Source organism: Toxorhynchites rutilus, chromosome 1 (genome assembly GCF_029784135.1).
Source record: "Toxorhynchites rutilus septentrionalis strain SRP chromosome 1, ASM2978413v1, whole genome shotgun sequence".
NCBI lineage: Eukaryota > Metazoa > Arthropoda > Insecta > Diptera > Culicidae > Toxorhynchites > Toxorhynchites rutilus.
The window spans coordinates 161,278,785-161,294,168 of NC_073744.1; the positions used below are offsets into that span (position 1 = coordinate 161,278,785).

At 37.8% G+C, this 15,384-nt stretch overlaps 1 protein-coding gene and 2 long non-coding RNA genes across 6 annotated transcripts in view; 2 read left to right on the top strand and 1 right to left on the bottom strand.

Annotated features, from left to right (window-relative positions):
* LOC129763512 (uncharacterized) overlaps nt 1-15,384 on the top strand; it is a 49,028-nt gene that overhangs the window by 32,043 nt on the left and 1,601 nt on the right. Inside the window, exon 2 of the long non-coding RNA XR_008740951.1 lies at nt 15,102-15,356. This is a non-coding gene — a long non-coding RNA (uncharacterized LOC129763512). The remainder of the gene's footprint in view (nt 1-15,101; nt 15,357-15,384) is intronic.
* Nucleotides 1-15,384, bottom strand: part of LOC129763508 (serine protease persephone-like) — a 56,692-nt gene that overhangs the window by 19,764 nt on the left and 21,544 nt on the right. The window contains exons 3-6 of one of the 4 annotated variants that reach the window (XM_055762649.1): nt 12,854-13,025; nt 12,466-12,778; nt 12,229-12,403; nt 11,756-12,171 (exon numbers count right to left, since the gene is read on the bottom strand). The exons of 1 other annotated variant lie outside the window; for it this stretch is intronic. In XM_055762649.1, the coding sequence (XP_055618624.1) occupies nt 11,798-12,171; nt 12,229-12,403; nt 12,466-12,778; nt 12,854-13,008 (1,017 nt within the window). In that variant the 5' untranslated portion in view covers nt 13,009-13,025 and the 3' untranslated portion in view covers nt 11,756-11,797. Of the gene's footprint in view, nt 1-10,912; nt 11,507-11,755; nt 12,172-12,228; nt 12,404-12,465; nt 12,779-12,853; nt 13,026-15,384 lie in introns of those variants that run through there. 2 more of the 4 variants (XM_055762648.1, XM_055762646.1) reach the window with 2 other exon arrangements.
* Nucleotides 10,176-12,402, top strand: LOC129763511 (uncharacterized). Its single transcript, XR_008740950.1, has 3 exons — nt 10,176-10,535; nt 10,658-11,733; nt 11,810-12,402. It is a non-coding gene; the product is annotated as an uncharacterized LOC129763511 (long non-coding RNA).

The following is a 15,384-nucleotide window of genomic DNA, read 5'->3' on the forward strand; positions in this document are numbered from 1 at the left end:
TTTTTTGACAGCCTAATATAAACAGAAGCGTTTCTTTTGAGAATAGCGCAAAATGATGAGAAGTGTTTATATTCCTTGGCGAACGCTTGTTTGGCGCTTGGCCTTGCCTAAAGGTGCAATTCCACTGAGGCAATACTAAATAACATGTAGCATGATATTTGATACTTGCAAGTGTTGTCATTGTTGTTGTTTCCTCGCGGTGCCAAAGATATATTGATGTAGTTATGAGATGTGGAATAATGGTGCTGGTGCAACATGTATTTAATCGACTGTAGCCGAGTCTATATCAATTGCGAAAAAGATCACCGGAATAGCGTTCGAGGTAAATTTTCAATGCAGTGACATGAAATAAATTGCGACATACGATCAGCTAGTGTATTGTTCTGCGAAGGCAAGTATGAATCATCTATTATCGTCAACTGATTCTAAAATGAAAAAAAACATCTCAGAGAGTATTCTACTAAGCAGTTGTTTCTAAAATTTCACAGCATTATAGAATAATATCCGAAGGTATTAACAAGCGACTTTTATAAGAACGCAAATCTCCATTCAAGTATGAAACGACCTCATATACATTCTTAGCTTCAATCAATAACACAGTATCATCAGAAAAAAGCAGCAATAATATCGCAATATCTCAAAACTCGTCGCGTGTCATTGATGTACATAACAAATGAAATGAGCCCTAATACACTTCCCTGAGGTATTCCAAGATTATTCCCTACGGAACTGGTAATGAAATCGTTGAAAGCAGTCCGTTGAGTTCTGTCATACAAATAGCTTAAAAACCATTTATATGCTGTACTCGTAATTCCAAAGCGCGTAATCGTGTTCAACAACAAGCGCCTAGAAATTGTCTCCAAAGCGCGCTTTAGATCCAAGAAAACAGAAACAATCGTGTCTTTACCTTCTAGTTTTTCGTTCAATTTTGCTAACACCAAGTTCAATGCGGTTTCACAGGAATGACCTTTCCGATATCCCGATTTATGATTCAAATATTCTAACAGCTGGTCTTCCACAACAAGTTCCAAAATTGTCTCTGACGTTCGCAACATGTTGATGGGACGAAACTCTTCGGCTTCAATCGTCCCAGCAACCTTCTGAATGGGAACTACTAAGGATTGCTTCCACACATGTGGTACATAATCAGTGAGCAATGATGTACTAATGAGGTCCAGCAAGATGTGACAAATCACATGAAAGCAACCTTGAACAACTCTAGCATTAAAATTATCTACACCAGCCGCTTTTTTTTCTAATGAGAAGCAAATATTTCTAAGTTCATTCAATGTAATTGGGTGAAAATCTTCGAATATACAACCACTGTTTACCGGCGTGGATGTCGATAAATAAATAAAAAAACAGGAAGTGGGTTATATCTATGGTATAACCGCAAGGGTGACGTAGGACTATCGTTGATTTAGAGATCATTTGTTTGAAGTTGAATCTAAATCCATTCTGAATGAATGAATAAATGAATATTTGGGGGACTTCGAAAACGAGAGCGTTACGTTGGAGGTACAAGGTTTTATGCATCCAATATAGGATACGAAATTCCTTGTTCTGAAAAATAATCTTCAGAAGCTAACCTGCTAACTGTACTTGATTGACAAATCACAAACCCAAATGTATTATATGGATAGAAAACATTAAAATAAACTCTTTCGCTTGAATGTAATTTTCAATTCCAAGGGGAACTGGCAGATTATTTTCCAGCAACGATTAGATATTTCCACATTTTCCTCGATACTGGAAGCCCACCAGTGGTTAATGCTAACTCGATAACCACCTGTTAATAGTACTTGATTGAAAAATATTTGGTCACAGTGTTACATGGATAGAAAACATTCAAATAAACTCTTTCACATGAATGTATTTTTAAATTCCCAGAGGAACTGGCAGATTATTTTCCAGAAATGATTAGATCTTTCCGGAACTTTCTCAATGCTGAATGGCATCCAAACGGAAAGAATTCCGCCCGTGTATGTGTGTGTAGCGATGTCTTCCCGAGGAACCGTTTGTGTCATCACTCTCCTCCTGATGGATTCCCTTCTGGCCTAGGGTGCACAAACAGGCTCCTGGTGACACCGTTCATCCGCGCTTTCATGATAAACGAAGAGCTTCACCACAACAGCGACAACATGCTCCAATCGCTGTTCAATTAGAACTGGGTGGATTTCCGAGCGGCGCTCGATTATATACCGATTGGTGATTTCAATAGCCTGTTTTGAAAGCAATTTTAAGACTATTGAAACAAGTTTTTGAATCAAAAAGTAACAAGTATAGAACGCGTAGACATTTTATCTTTCGAATGAAGTGTTTATCATACCATTTCGTTCAGTTGTTTAGGAGCTATTAACGCTCAAAATCTCGGTCTCCGGCGTAACGTATTCGTTTTCGAAACTTTGATTTTACACCCCGGTATAGAAATGAAAGACGTAGCCCTACGTCAAAAAAGAATTTGGATGCTATTACTTGCTCACATTGTCCTAATGTGCCATTAAAGGTTATGAACCATTTTTGAGGTATTTTCGTTACATGAGTATTTTACCATCACTTTTCATCCAGTCTCTGTGAGTTTTCTCATTTTTACTCGAGCAAGATTGATGAAGAAAACTTGCTTTGAAATAAATTGATTATCCCCTTCTTCTTGATGATTCTAGTGGGGGGTATTCTCGTGTAGAGACACGAATTACGGACGTTTTTTCGAGCTCCGTAAAAATAAAACAAAGTGTATTTTTACCATCCATTATATCATTATTTGTTCATCTATTTTTTAACAATAAAACAAAAATTGAACGGACAAAAAATATTCATAACTAGAATAGTTAAGAGCTGATGAAGTGAGGGGGTTAAAAAAAAATGTGTGCCATGGCGTACACGATTCCAACCGTTCTGGTTATCTGAAACAAAAAAAATCGAACAGATTCTGAATCAGTAAAGATGCCGCTATCGCATGAACCTCGGACAAGTCAAAAACTTTTTTTGACAAAATGGCGACCGTTTGAAAAACGAAATGCGGTTCAAAACACGGTTCAAAACGTTCACCGATTTTCCAAAAATAGTAAAATTTAAGAAATATAATTTTTTAGAGGTTCATGCGATAGAGAGATGTCTGCAGATTGTATCCATATAAATTCGACACGAATCGGTTCAGTAGAACTTGAGATATCGTGTACGCCAGTTTGAAAAACTATTTTCGAGTAAAACTCGGTAAATAGTAGGATTTTCGATAAGAGGTTATAAACGAACCATCGAATGGAAGAGGCTGTAGAAGATGTTAAGCAAGGGTCCCCGTGAGTTGCTTTGAATTCCAGCATTCCAAGAACAACACTCATACGGCACCTTTAAAACTTCAACATCTAGGACCACTTGCGACAATTTTCAGTCAGCAGTAGGAATAAGAGCTAGTGCGACATCTCCTCGATCTAGATTCTATGGGAAGCCCACGACGGAAGTCAGAAAATTGGCTTTCGAACTGGCGGAAGAAACGAACTGAAACATTCGCTCAATATACCAACTCAGATGGCTCATATGGCTGAAATAAACCAACTCAGATGGCTGGCTCAGCAGTTTTTTAAAACGTAATCCGAATCTGTCATTCCCGAAGCCGGAAGCTTTTAGACTCGAAAAAATGAGAAAAATTACAAGGCTCTTCTAGGTGATGTTAGTGATGTGATTGAGGTGAGGTGATGTGTTGTTCAATCATTTTTAAGGCATTTTTTTTTCATGAAGTCCTCCACTTAATAAATACATCAACTTGAATTTCAAAATACAGGTAAACTTCGATATAACGTACATTTCACTTTCAAAATTGTACGTTGTATCGAATTGTACGTTATATCGAAGCACAATAAAGTACTCACAAACGTAGTCTATAATACATTATTGTGTTGCTGTTTTAGTACAGTTAATGAATAGCTTCAATCAGAAGACGAACCCAGCCTTTCTCATGATGTTTCCCTTCGTACTGTTGAGTAAAGCTTGATTCATTTAGAATCCGGAATCATAAAACCAGCTGTATTTCGGAATTGATTGAAGGTACAAAACTTGTCTTAGCATCACAATACAGATAATTTATTGTTCTATCAGAAAAAAAAAATTTTTTCCTTTACACTTTGGAAATGTGTACGTTATATCGAGGTAAAATGTACGTTATATCGAGTGACGTTATATCGAGGGTACGTTATATCGAAGTTTCCCTGTATAACCTTTCAGTTAATGTCCAGCTTTCCCACCCCAGATGTCCATCTTTCCCTTCAAGTGTCCGTTTTTCCCGACTAATTATTATTGTTTCAAAGATGGCGGACACATTCATTTTGCAAAACTTCTGCTTTAAAAACAAATTTTATTATAATACTGAGACTTAGGCCGTCCGCACACGGGTCAACTGAAAAACGACTTCAACTTGACGAAGGTTGAAAGCATATGAAATCAAATGGGAGTCCGCACACGGGGCAGCCAGTTGACAAGGTTGACTCTACCTTTTGGAAGCAACCTAGCATGTCGAGTTGTCGCTGTTTGAGGTTGACAACCATTTCGATCAGTTTTTGTTCGCGTCATTTCCCGTGGTTCGTCAAAATGATGCCAGATCTTTTTTTTTGTAAAGCTGTGTAGATTTGTTTTATCAAATGAAAGATGTGTTTACAAAAAATAAAATATATGTTTTAAGGATTCATTATTATGTAACAGCAAATAGAAATGTGTGCTCGCTATGCATTTGTGTTTTACTATATTATTATGATTATGATGTTTGATAAACTCTCCCGGGTATAGAATTTCCGTACGCTCAACAGTATTATAAAAATATTTTTGAATTTATGATGAACAGCAGATCTTGTGATACACTAAATATATACAAATATATTTTGAAAAAAAAAATGAACTGCGTATTCAATGGTCTTCCAAGATGGCGTCCGCAACAAAATGGCGGACTTACTATTTTTTTTTCTCAAAACCCCATCAATATGGGTATCAAATAAAAGGGCTTGACTAGCAGTTATTCGTGAAAATTCTAAATCTGAATTAGACACCACCACAAAATGGAGATCTATATTTTTTTTCAAATCCTCATCAAGATGGGTATCAGATGAAAAGGCTTGACTAGTAGAACACAGTTATTTATGAAAAATCTAAATTCAAAAAGGCGACAGTCACAAAAAGGCCAATTACATTTTTACAAAAAATTACAAAATTACAATTTTTATACAACTTCTACATATAGGAAAGATTTCTTTCCTTTTGATTGTTTGCTTTTGTATTTACTACACACCTTTATTTATGTCATTATTATGATGAGTATACCATAATATGAAAAATCCAGTTTGTCTGCCGCCACAAAATGACCGATATCATATATTCTAAAAAAATATTGATTGGGATATGTGTATCAAATAAATAGCCTTGACTTGGAGAACACACTACATTATGAACAATATAAATCCAAAAAGGTCGCCGCTACAAAATGGCAAGCCTGTATTATTATTATTACGCTTAATCATAATGAAAAAAAGATTTTTTAACATATATTATTTGCCTACGAATATTAACCCTTTGCGGTCGTAATGAATTTTTATATGCATGTCGTACTGGTTGGCAATAATTTCCCTTGAAATAGCAGTGAAGCATAACATAAAAGATTATGAAAAATAAAAAAAATATTTTTGTTTGTTAACTTTAGATAAGTATTTAGTGAACAGTGTGTTTAATCTAATGTTTCTTCTTCTTAAATGGCACTAACGTTCCTAGCGGAACTTTCCGTCTCAACGTAGTATTACTTGCGTTATTTTTACTAGTTTCCTAGTTGAGATTTCTATGCCGGATAACACGCCTTGAATGTATTCTGAGTGGCAAGCTCTAGAATACGCGTGAGCACAGTGCAGGACGGAGAAAATTTCTTTGACGAAAAAAAACGAAACGAAAAAAATTGTAAGGGGTTGTATCTAGGACACGACCGCATATTTTCGACGTAGAACTACGCAATTAAATTATGCAATCCACTTGTTTACAACTTCGAATATTATTTTAGAATGCATCGAAATTTTTGTAATAGATAATGTTCTTCGTTACAAATAAATTTGATGAACGTCCTTTTACGTTTAGTATGATGTCTAGGACTACCAAAATATTTGAACGGAAGAATTGTCAAGCGATCATTGTACTTCACATTTTCCTCTGAAATTATTGCACATCTCATGTTTACGTAGTTCTCGAACCGCGAAAGTTCATTCACCTCTAATATCTGAAGTGACGACTTTCCCAGACTTCTCAGCTTAAAAGTACGTTTTAGGGAAACATATTCCGGTCTGCACAGCGACAAGCGAGTACAAAAGTACTCAACACCAAAAGTTACCCCCGACTTGCAAGTATTTGCAAAGCGGATTCCCCCAGGCACATTGATTTTGAAGTCCATGTTAGGGAAACACAGCTCGATGGGAACAAAAATGCCCTCGACTTCCATGTATATTTTCAAAGCGGGATTCCACATGTACATCGATTTTAAAGTCTGTGTTGGGGAAGCCGTAAATCGGGCCAATCTAAACTTGGCAGATAGGGCGTTTAGATAACGCTTGACATTTTACAGTTATTCAATTGTTCATCTCATGAAAAATAACATTTTATTAATTGTGATAGACGCATGAAAATATTTCCTATCGATTGATGCAAACATCTTTCCGATCTATCCAGAAATGTTCGAGTTATAAGTATTCGAAATCCGGGTAGGGTTAGCACACAAATCGGCAGAACAAATGTATGGAAAAAAAAGAAGTTCTTCCAGTTTTCATGAATTTAAACCGTTTAGAGATTAGCGAATTATAATGTATAGCATATCAAACAAATTTTAGAGAATTTCCGATTCGATTGGTATGCAAATCATGAGAATTCGTTCACAGTGAAAATAGTTATTAACGTTAACTTTATTTCATAAAAACGTTACCTATTTTCTGATTTGGCACCCTTCCTGAAAGACGTAGTTCTACGTCAAAAAATCTAATGTTTCAGTGTGTTTTAATCTGATGTTTCATATAATAGTATAATTCACGAAGGAGAATATTAGTATCGTGACTATTCTCTTATGTTTTCAGGATAATAATCTTTTGTTTTGTACCGTTATCTTCTATTCGGAAGACCTCCGTACTGATTCTTGAACAGGTTTACGAGACATTAAGATTAGTTCGGAAAAAGTGTAAACTAATATACGATTGCATTAAATATAATATTAGTACGGCTCCATGCTGTGGCGACTGAGAGCAGTCATACGACTGAAAATGGTTATTCAACTCATAGAACATATTTTATCTTTTTTAATTTACACATTTTTCTTATGAACAATTTACTTTGATAAATTTTTAGTCTGTTTCTGCTCCAATATTTTATTTCTATATTAACCCTTTCATGCACGATTTAATTTTCAAAAGAGCGGACCAAATGGAAACACTTCGATGGGTCACATATCGAATAATTTCACTACCCTGTTGAGCGTCTTAGCACCTTGTGATATGCAAGCGTACAACGAGAGAGATTCGATGTTGTACGTTTTGGCACAATCATTTTACATCGAGTGAGAATCGATAGTGTACATGAAAGGGTGAGGTAATCTATACATGTATGTTATGATTAAAATGCTTTCAGTTTGGACTAAGGTTTAATAACAGATGAATGAATTCTATGAATACGAACTTCGATATAAATTCATATATACAACCATGAACATAATATCATAATATAACTTGAACATGAAATAGATTCTGTTACTGAACAAAAATATTTGTTTTAAGCATTTTTTTTTCCTTATCGCAAAACATTAGACCCGTATTTTCCATTTCCATTTTAAGGTTGTCCGAAAAATCAACCTTTTCCTCTTTTCTCCAAAAATGACTTTTTTAAAAAAATCCATAACTTTTGAACTACTACACCGATTCAGATGATCGACATATCAAATTAAAGCCAATCATCTGGTCTATAAAAAATACTATAAATGGTCAATCAAAAAATACTATAAATGAGGAAAATTTGAATTCTATTCTCGTTGTCATTGATTGTATTCGTTTTTTATTGTTTTCATAGTCTCGGGACCAAAAGCGCTATATTTTTTTAATATTTTTTTCTGGAAAGCTAAGGATTTTTTACATAACACATGTCGAAACCAGAGAGGCGTTTTTTTTCGTTTTTGAGTTATGATTTTTCAAAGTTAATCGATGGTCCGAAAAATCATTTTCCCCATTTTTTCTACTACAAAAAATCATAACTTTTGATCTACTGGACCGATTCAGATGATCGATACAACAAATTAAAGCCAATGAGCTAGTCTTATTTCAAAAAATATTACACTCTGAATAAAAATGGATTTTGTTTTCGTAATTATTGATTATATATGTTTTTATAGCTTACATCATTTCGGGACCACGAGCGCCATATTTTTTCATATTTTTTTCCTGAAAGCTGAGGTTTTTTCACATAATATATTCAAATACCAGAGAGTTGTTATTTTTCCTTTTTAAGTCATGATTTTTCAAAGTTAATATGTTTTCGGTTTTCGGTTTCGCTGGATGTATGTGACTACAATCCAATTAATTGGCAAGTGTGTTAAGGCTATACGTCGATCATCTGAATCGGTCCAGTAGTTCGAAAGTAATAAATTTTTGAAAAAAGTCATTTTTTGGAAAATAGGAAAAAATGATTTTTTGGACCATCGGTTAACTTTGAAAAATCCAAAATTAAAAAACGAGAAAAAAAACGCTTCCCTGGTTTCAAGATATGTTGTGTGAAAAATCCTCAGCTTTCCAGGAAGAACATAAAAAAATATAGCGCCTTTGGTCCCGAGACCATGAAAACTATAAAAAATAAATACAATCAATAATAACGAAAACATAATTCAAATTTCCTGCAACTGTAGTATTTTTCCAAAAAAGACCAGCTAATTGGCTTTAATATAATATATCGAACATCTGAATTGGTTCAGTGGTTCAAAAGTTATGAATTTTTGAAAAAAAGTAATTATTGGCAAAAATGCGAAAAAATGGATCTTCCGGACCTCCCAAAAAATAGAAATGGTCACCCTAACAAAAAAATTAAAAAATACCGGTCTAATAATTTGCGATAAAGAACAAAACTACCACTTTTGACGAAAATCTGAGAACCAGTATATCGGTTTGGCATGGAATGGCTGTATGACAAATTACAATCTCTATCAGATTGGCAGGCCTGAAGGCAGGCAATTTGAATTGATATTTTTATTTGGTATTATTTAATAATTTGAAATACGTGGTGCTGACCTTAATTTAATCCTTTTCTATATTTTTTTCTGATAATCCCACAAAAACTAATTATTATTAAATAAAATTATCTGTGCACACTATTTACAATCAAGATAGCTTCACCAGTAGCGAAAAATGTGATTTTCAACTACACAGAATGCATATTTGATACGAAAAAGTGTTTTTTTTTATTGATAATTTTTATTTTGAAAATGTGTTCATTGCATATGAAAATCCATTGTCTTCGTCGCTTCACAAAAGTTCCAGAGTCAGGCTCTGCGATTTAAAGATGACAGACAAATCGAAGTTGAGTTCAAGTTTGACAGCCGAGATGATGACGAGTTTCAGTTGACCCGTATGCGGGCGGCCTTAGACCTGGGTCATGCGGATAGAATCAAATTGGTTGTCAAAAAGAATCCAATCGAAATGTCAAAAGAGATCCAATAATCAGGAAGGGAAAAAAGTGTTACTTTTCTTATAATAAACGACTACATAGGGAAAGTATTGTTATGAAAGACAAAAACAATCGAATTAAATAAAATGAATGAACTACATTTTCCATCAATTGATGAAGGTACAACTCACATTTTGGTAGATTCTGTAGTTTCCGTATTATTGACTTATAATCTTCTCTAAACATAATTGTAATTCAATTTTACTTCTCGCCAAATGTTAGGTTTTTATTATTCTGGACACTATATTATTCAAACTTTTTTCTTTCATTTAAACAACTAAAAATACGAATTACCCAAATTACAACATTTATTTCAATTCTAGTTTGGTCACAAAAGAAAAAAAACAATGTCCGAGTCATGAAAACGTTTGCTCCTTTTATAGGAGAAACGTTTGACAGCATGGGGAAAAAAAGCTGCAAGAAATTTTGTTTTCAAGCAAAATGCACTTGAAAAATAGATTCGATTGAGTCCGCAGGACCTACGTTCTAGCCATTCACTTCAAATTGACATGTATGTACCATGTACATCTCATAGGCACACATCTGAGAAGCTGACTGATTTCACAAAGGCGAAAATATTCCGATTCGCCCGGTATTTCCACCACTAAATCAGCAGTTGGTGCTTTTGAAAGAGTATCTCCTCAAAACCGGACACAACCAATAAAACCAAACGGTACTGCGCTCTAACGCTGCCTCACTACACATAATAAAGGACTCCTCCGCTGGACAATCGACAAAGAGATTAGTGTGTCAACGCCCTGTGCGTTTCATAAACCTGTTTTGAGCCGACGACACTGGGAATCACCTCACCATCTATAAACGGGGTATGTGTGGAAATTTTCCTATCCTTGTGCGAAAAGGCGAATTCGCTCGTCCAATAATTCAATTGCAAGTTAAAAAATATTCAAATTATTCCTTGATCGAATCACTAATCTGTACACAGCAGTTCTCCCTTCGTATTTTCTAGCCTCATTCCCGAGTAAACGAAGACCACAGAGGTTATCAACCAACTCGAGTGCTAAATCAGGCAACTGAAAATCACAAACGCTCGTGTCAATACGGGACGGGAATTCTCACGAAGCATAATCGAGGCAAATGAAGAAACAAAAAAGTTGAACACTATCCAGCTTCCGATCGAGTGCGGGTTTTTCCGACCGACCTTGTGGCGCAAAAAAAACTAAACCAACCCATTGTTCCTTACCGTATAGACCAGACTGTGCGGTGATAAGGAGCGCGTTGATGGTGATGGTACAAAGCGTCATCAACTGGAATCCGACTGTGGCAGATTTCCCTAAGGTCATCATCATCATCAACGCTGTTTTGTTTTCCGCTATATATGTCGATTTTTTGTTTTGTTTCGCGTTCTTTACCAGAGCTGGTGGCTCTTCATGTGTAAACAAGTTTTTTTTTGCGTCTGCCTCTCGCGATTCACTTCTCGATCTCTCTCGGTAGGGAAGAAAACTTCCCCGAAGACGACGATCCGTTAAAAATTAATATTTGCACTAATGCCACTCGATGGAAAGAAACCCAAATGACGTCAGCCTCCAATGATGGACATTTTCCGAAAGCCGACTTAGCCGATACGCATCATTAATTGATACCGATACGGTACCGCCGCGCGGATGATCGTACCGTTGTATTCGCGACGAACTCAGCGTGTAGAAAGTATGGAGAGAAAAAAAAACTCACAAAGTATCAAAATCAACAAAAACAGAACACACCGGCGGGGTGATTGATGGATGACGACGGATTATGAACTACGCGCTCAGGGTTTCAACAACCAACTACTGCTGAACGGCTGATCGATCAAGATTCAATGGCAGCATCGTTTCGCGAGAGCAACTCAAGAGATTGAGAGCCAGTACACCACGGGAACCACTCACGAACTCTCGCGGAGTGCGAATGTGTCAATCGAAGAAGCTCGTACCAGAACTATGATGCACTTGACCTCAAGAAATCCCAGTCGCTGTTTCGCGCGATGCGCGCCAGGAGGTTTTTGAAAAGGGAGGATCGCGTATGCGTGTGAGTCTTCAAATGATCAAGCGAAACAAACAATGTCACATTTTTTTGTCGCCATTACGTTTATTTACTCAAGCAGTGTACCACTGCCCGGCCACACGATCGATTCGATCCAGTCGAGATAAGCCGCAACTCGTGTGTAAATGCCCGCATATTCGCCGCATCCCAGCCCAAAGGACACGACCCCAACGAGATAGAACCGTTCCTCCGTGCTGTTCGTGTAGTGCAGCGGACCACCGGAATCTCCCTGGCAGGCGTCCCGACGCATACCGGAACTTGCACGCGTCCCGATGGCACAGTACTGCGATTGGATAACACCGTTAGCTAACTTTTCGTTGAACTGTCCAAGCCGCTGTTTGTTCTCCCTGTTGCACACACCTAGTGGCATCGTCGTGAGGCTCACCTTCAGCAGCTTATCCGAACGGGTTTCGCTACCTAAATCTGATAGTGAAATACTTTGATTCGTGAAAAATCATTGCTGCAAGTTATGAAGCCTACCCATTATGCCCCACCCCGCTGTTTCCAGTGGATGCGAAGGAGGCAGATCGTTTTCACCGCTGTGTAGACAGGCCCTCTTTACGTTATCCCCGTACAGGAACGGCGACTCGATCTCGATGAGTGCGATATCATTGTATTTGGTTTTGGGAGTGTACGCAGGATGAAGGTAAAATGTCTGCAATTCAGCCAATTTTGAGCCTATTATGTCAACACAAGTCCTACATGTCTACAATTTACTTTCAGCCGTCTGTCTTGTATATATTCCGGATACTCGGAGTGATCCAAACTAAGTGTACCCATCCGAGCCACTACCGGCCGCCGGGATGCTCGGACACAGTGCGCTGCCGTTAGTAGAAAACGCGCCGAGATGAGACTCGCTCCGCAGCCCCAATCATACTGCGCATCAGACTCGCTCGACAGCGCCACGTATCCCAGTGCCGCTATAAACGGCACGTCGCCATCCTCAGCGAGTTCGCCTTCGATTATGTGCTGGGCCAGCCGAGTACTGCCAAAGAAGTTCCTGCACGCCAGAGTCGCCTTACGGACGGAGCTTGAATGGAGTTCAGAGATCTAGAAATATGCTCACTAACCTAGTCTACACAACGTTCGTTAATCGGGTAAATACCTTTGCTCCTGCGGACAACACACGACCTCATCCCTGCCTACAAAGCCACAGCGCACCACATTGCTGTACGGAATCAGCTTCTTCTTCAGCACATTCGTCACAAACCATCCACAGTTGAAGCTTTTTGTGCACTTCCCTGCCGTTCCATCCTTCATCCGGCACGCATCGCCCTCTGGAATGGATACAATAAAATTCCACCCATTAATGATGGGTAAGAATCGTAAAATTTCTGATATATCTGTGAAAGATGCAATAATTTTGGGAGTAAAAATCGATCTTTAAGGCAAATGGATTCGTATCACTTGCATTCACCTTAACATGAGGAGACCACTTGTGCATCGTCAATCATAGTAACCCATGAGTTTTCAAACCAAATTTGACAGTTGAACTGCGGAAGTTATGGCGAAAATAGCCTAGTTATGGCGTTCAGGACTCTCGGTGAACGGGAAGATTTACAGTACAAAGTGTCTGCCTGAAGTTGCCTCCTTCATCCAAAAACATCATCCGGACGAGGCTGTGATGTTTGGCTGGAACTATCTGTCGTCCGCCCAATACGCGGAGAAGTTGCCGCTTGAAGATAGATGTTGTTCCGAAGTCCGCCAAACCTCCAAACGTCACCCAGCTGCATCTCTTCGAGAAACAGCAACCTGAAGCGGAGGGTCTACTCCCACAATTTCGTGGTGAAAATGGAGACAGAACTAATAAAGCTAAGAAAGAGGTGAAAACATGCCAACAAGTATGTATTCGACAGCAATGGCAATGGCAACAGCAATTTTGTTTTATTGCAATTCGAAAATTGTCCTTTTTTATGCGAACGTTAGCCATATTACAATCACATCTACATCATTTGTATCGGCGGACATAGGAGAGGGGCGTATTACTCCCTTGTTGTTAAGGAAGCAGATGATTTCAAATTGTTACCTAGGACACTTTACAGGCCCTTTTTGACGTAGGACTATGTTTTTCATTTCTATACTAGCTGACCCGGCAAACTTCGTCTCACCCAAAATTTATGTTTCGTTATCACATCCACGGTTTCTAACTAAGCGCACATTCATGTGTCCAGCTACCCCCATGCCCTCAGAGAGGGGATAGGTGTGTCGAACCATCATAGAAACGTTTCGTGCCCCCAAAAACCTCCACATGCCAAATATGGCTCAATTTGCTTGATTAGTTCTCGAGTTATGCAGAAATTTGTGTTTCATTTGTATGAGAGCCTCCCTTAAGAGAGGGGGTAGGAGTGTCGAACCACCATAAAATCATTGATTGCTCCCTAAAACCTCCACATGCCAAATTTGGTTCCGTTTACTTGATTAGTTCTTAAATTATGCAGAAATATATGCTTCATTTGTATGGCAGTTAGCCCCCCCGCCCTCTTTCAAAGAGAGGGGAAGAGTTTTTGTTCACCATAAAAACGTTTCGTGTCCCCAAAAACCTTCGCATGCCAAATTTGGTTTCATTTGCTTGATTAATTATCTAATGCAGAAATTTGAGTTTCATTTGTATGGAAGCCCCCTATATTAACTATATTTTTATAACTATGTATAAATGGGGGTCTCCGTAGCCACATTGGTTGCGCGTTCGCTTAATAAGTGATCGATCGTGAGTTCAAAACTCAGGGCCCTCAATGACCATCATTGTGTTGTTACAGAATAACTGCGTCGTCCACGCAAACAAACATCAGTGATGGAAATCGATCCACGGTCGAAATAAGAACGATTCATCCATACAACTGCTCTGCTCTGCAAGACACATCGGGCTGTTGTTCTATAAATAACTCAACAATGATCAATCAACCGTCTCCGCTGTCCGGTCTAACTGGATAATGGAAGAACAGAAGGAGATCTCTTACGCCTAAATGGCTACTGTGTAAATGTGTACCATATGCAATGGTATAGAAGGGAACACTCTAACGCCGAAAAATGGCAACTGTGTAATGTGCTAATTATAGATATGATAAACATGTGACATGTACACGATTAAAATTCGGCTCTGTTACAGCTAAAATGCTAATGAGCCTAAATTAAACAAAAAAAACTATATATAAACAATTTCCTGATTCTATGGTTAGTAAGGTAGAGAACCGATTACTCGCGGTTGACTCGAGTTTAGAAGGTTGACATTATTTTCAGAACAAGGATGGGATATAAGGAGATTATAAAAATGTTGATGATCAAACTAAATTCTTAAATCCATTCGTATATCTATAGTGCATTTACATTGCATCAACCTATTCTACTGTTTATAGCAACGGGACCAATTACTCGCAAAGGAAGAAAAGGATAAGGTATAAGGATATAGGGACAATTATACACGAAGATCGGTAGCTTTCAGGAAAACATATATTTGGGACATGTAATCAAGGTCTAACCGAGCCAATACTCCGGGCCCGAAGGGAATTTTCTAAATTCGATCTGGCGTCCGGATACACCTCGCATGACCAAACAAAGTGCTCGATGTCGTGAATGGCTGAAGTTGGAATTTGTAGTTCCTTCAGAAACTGGTAATTGCAGTGTTTTCTTATTTTAAAT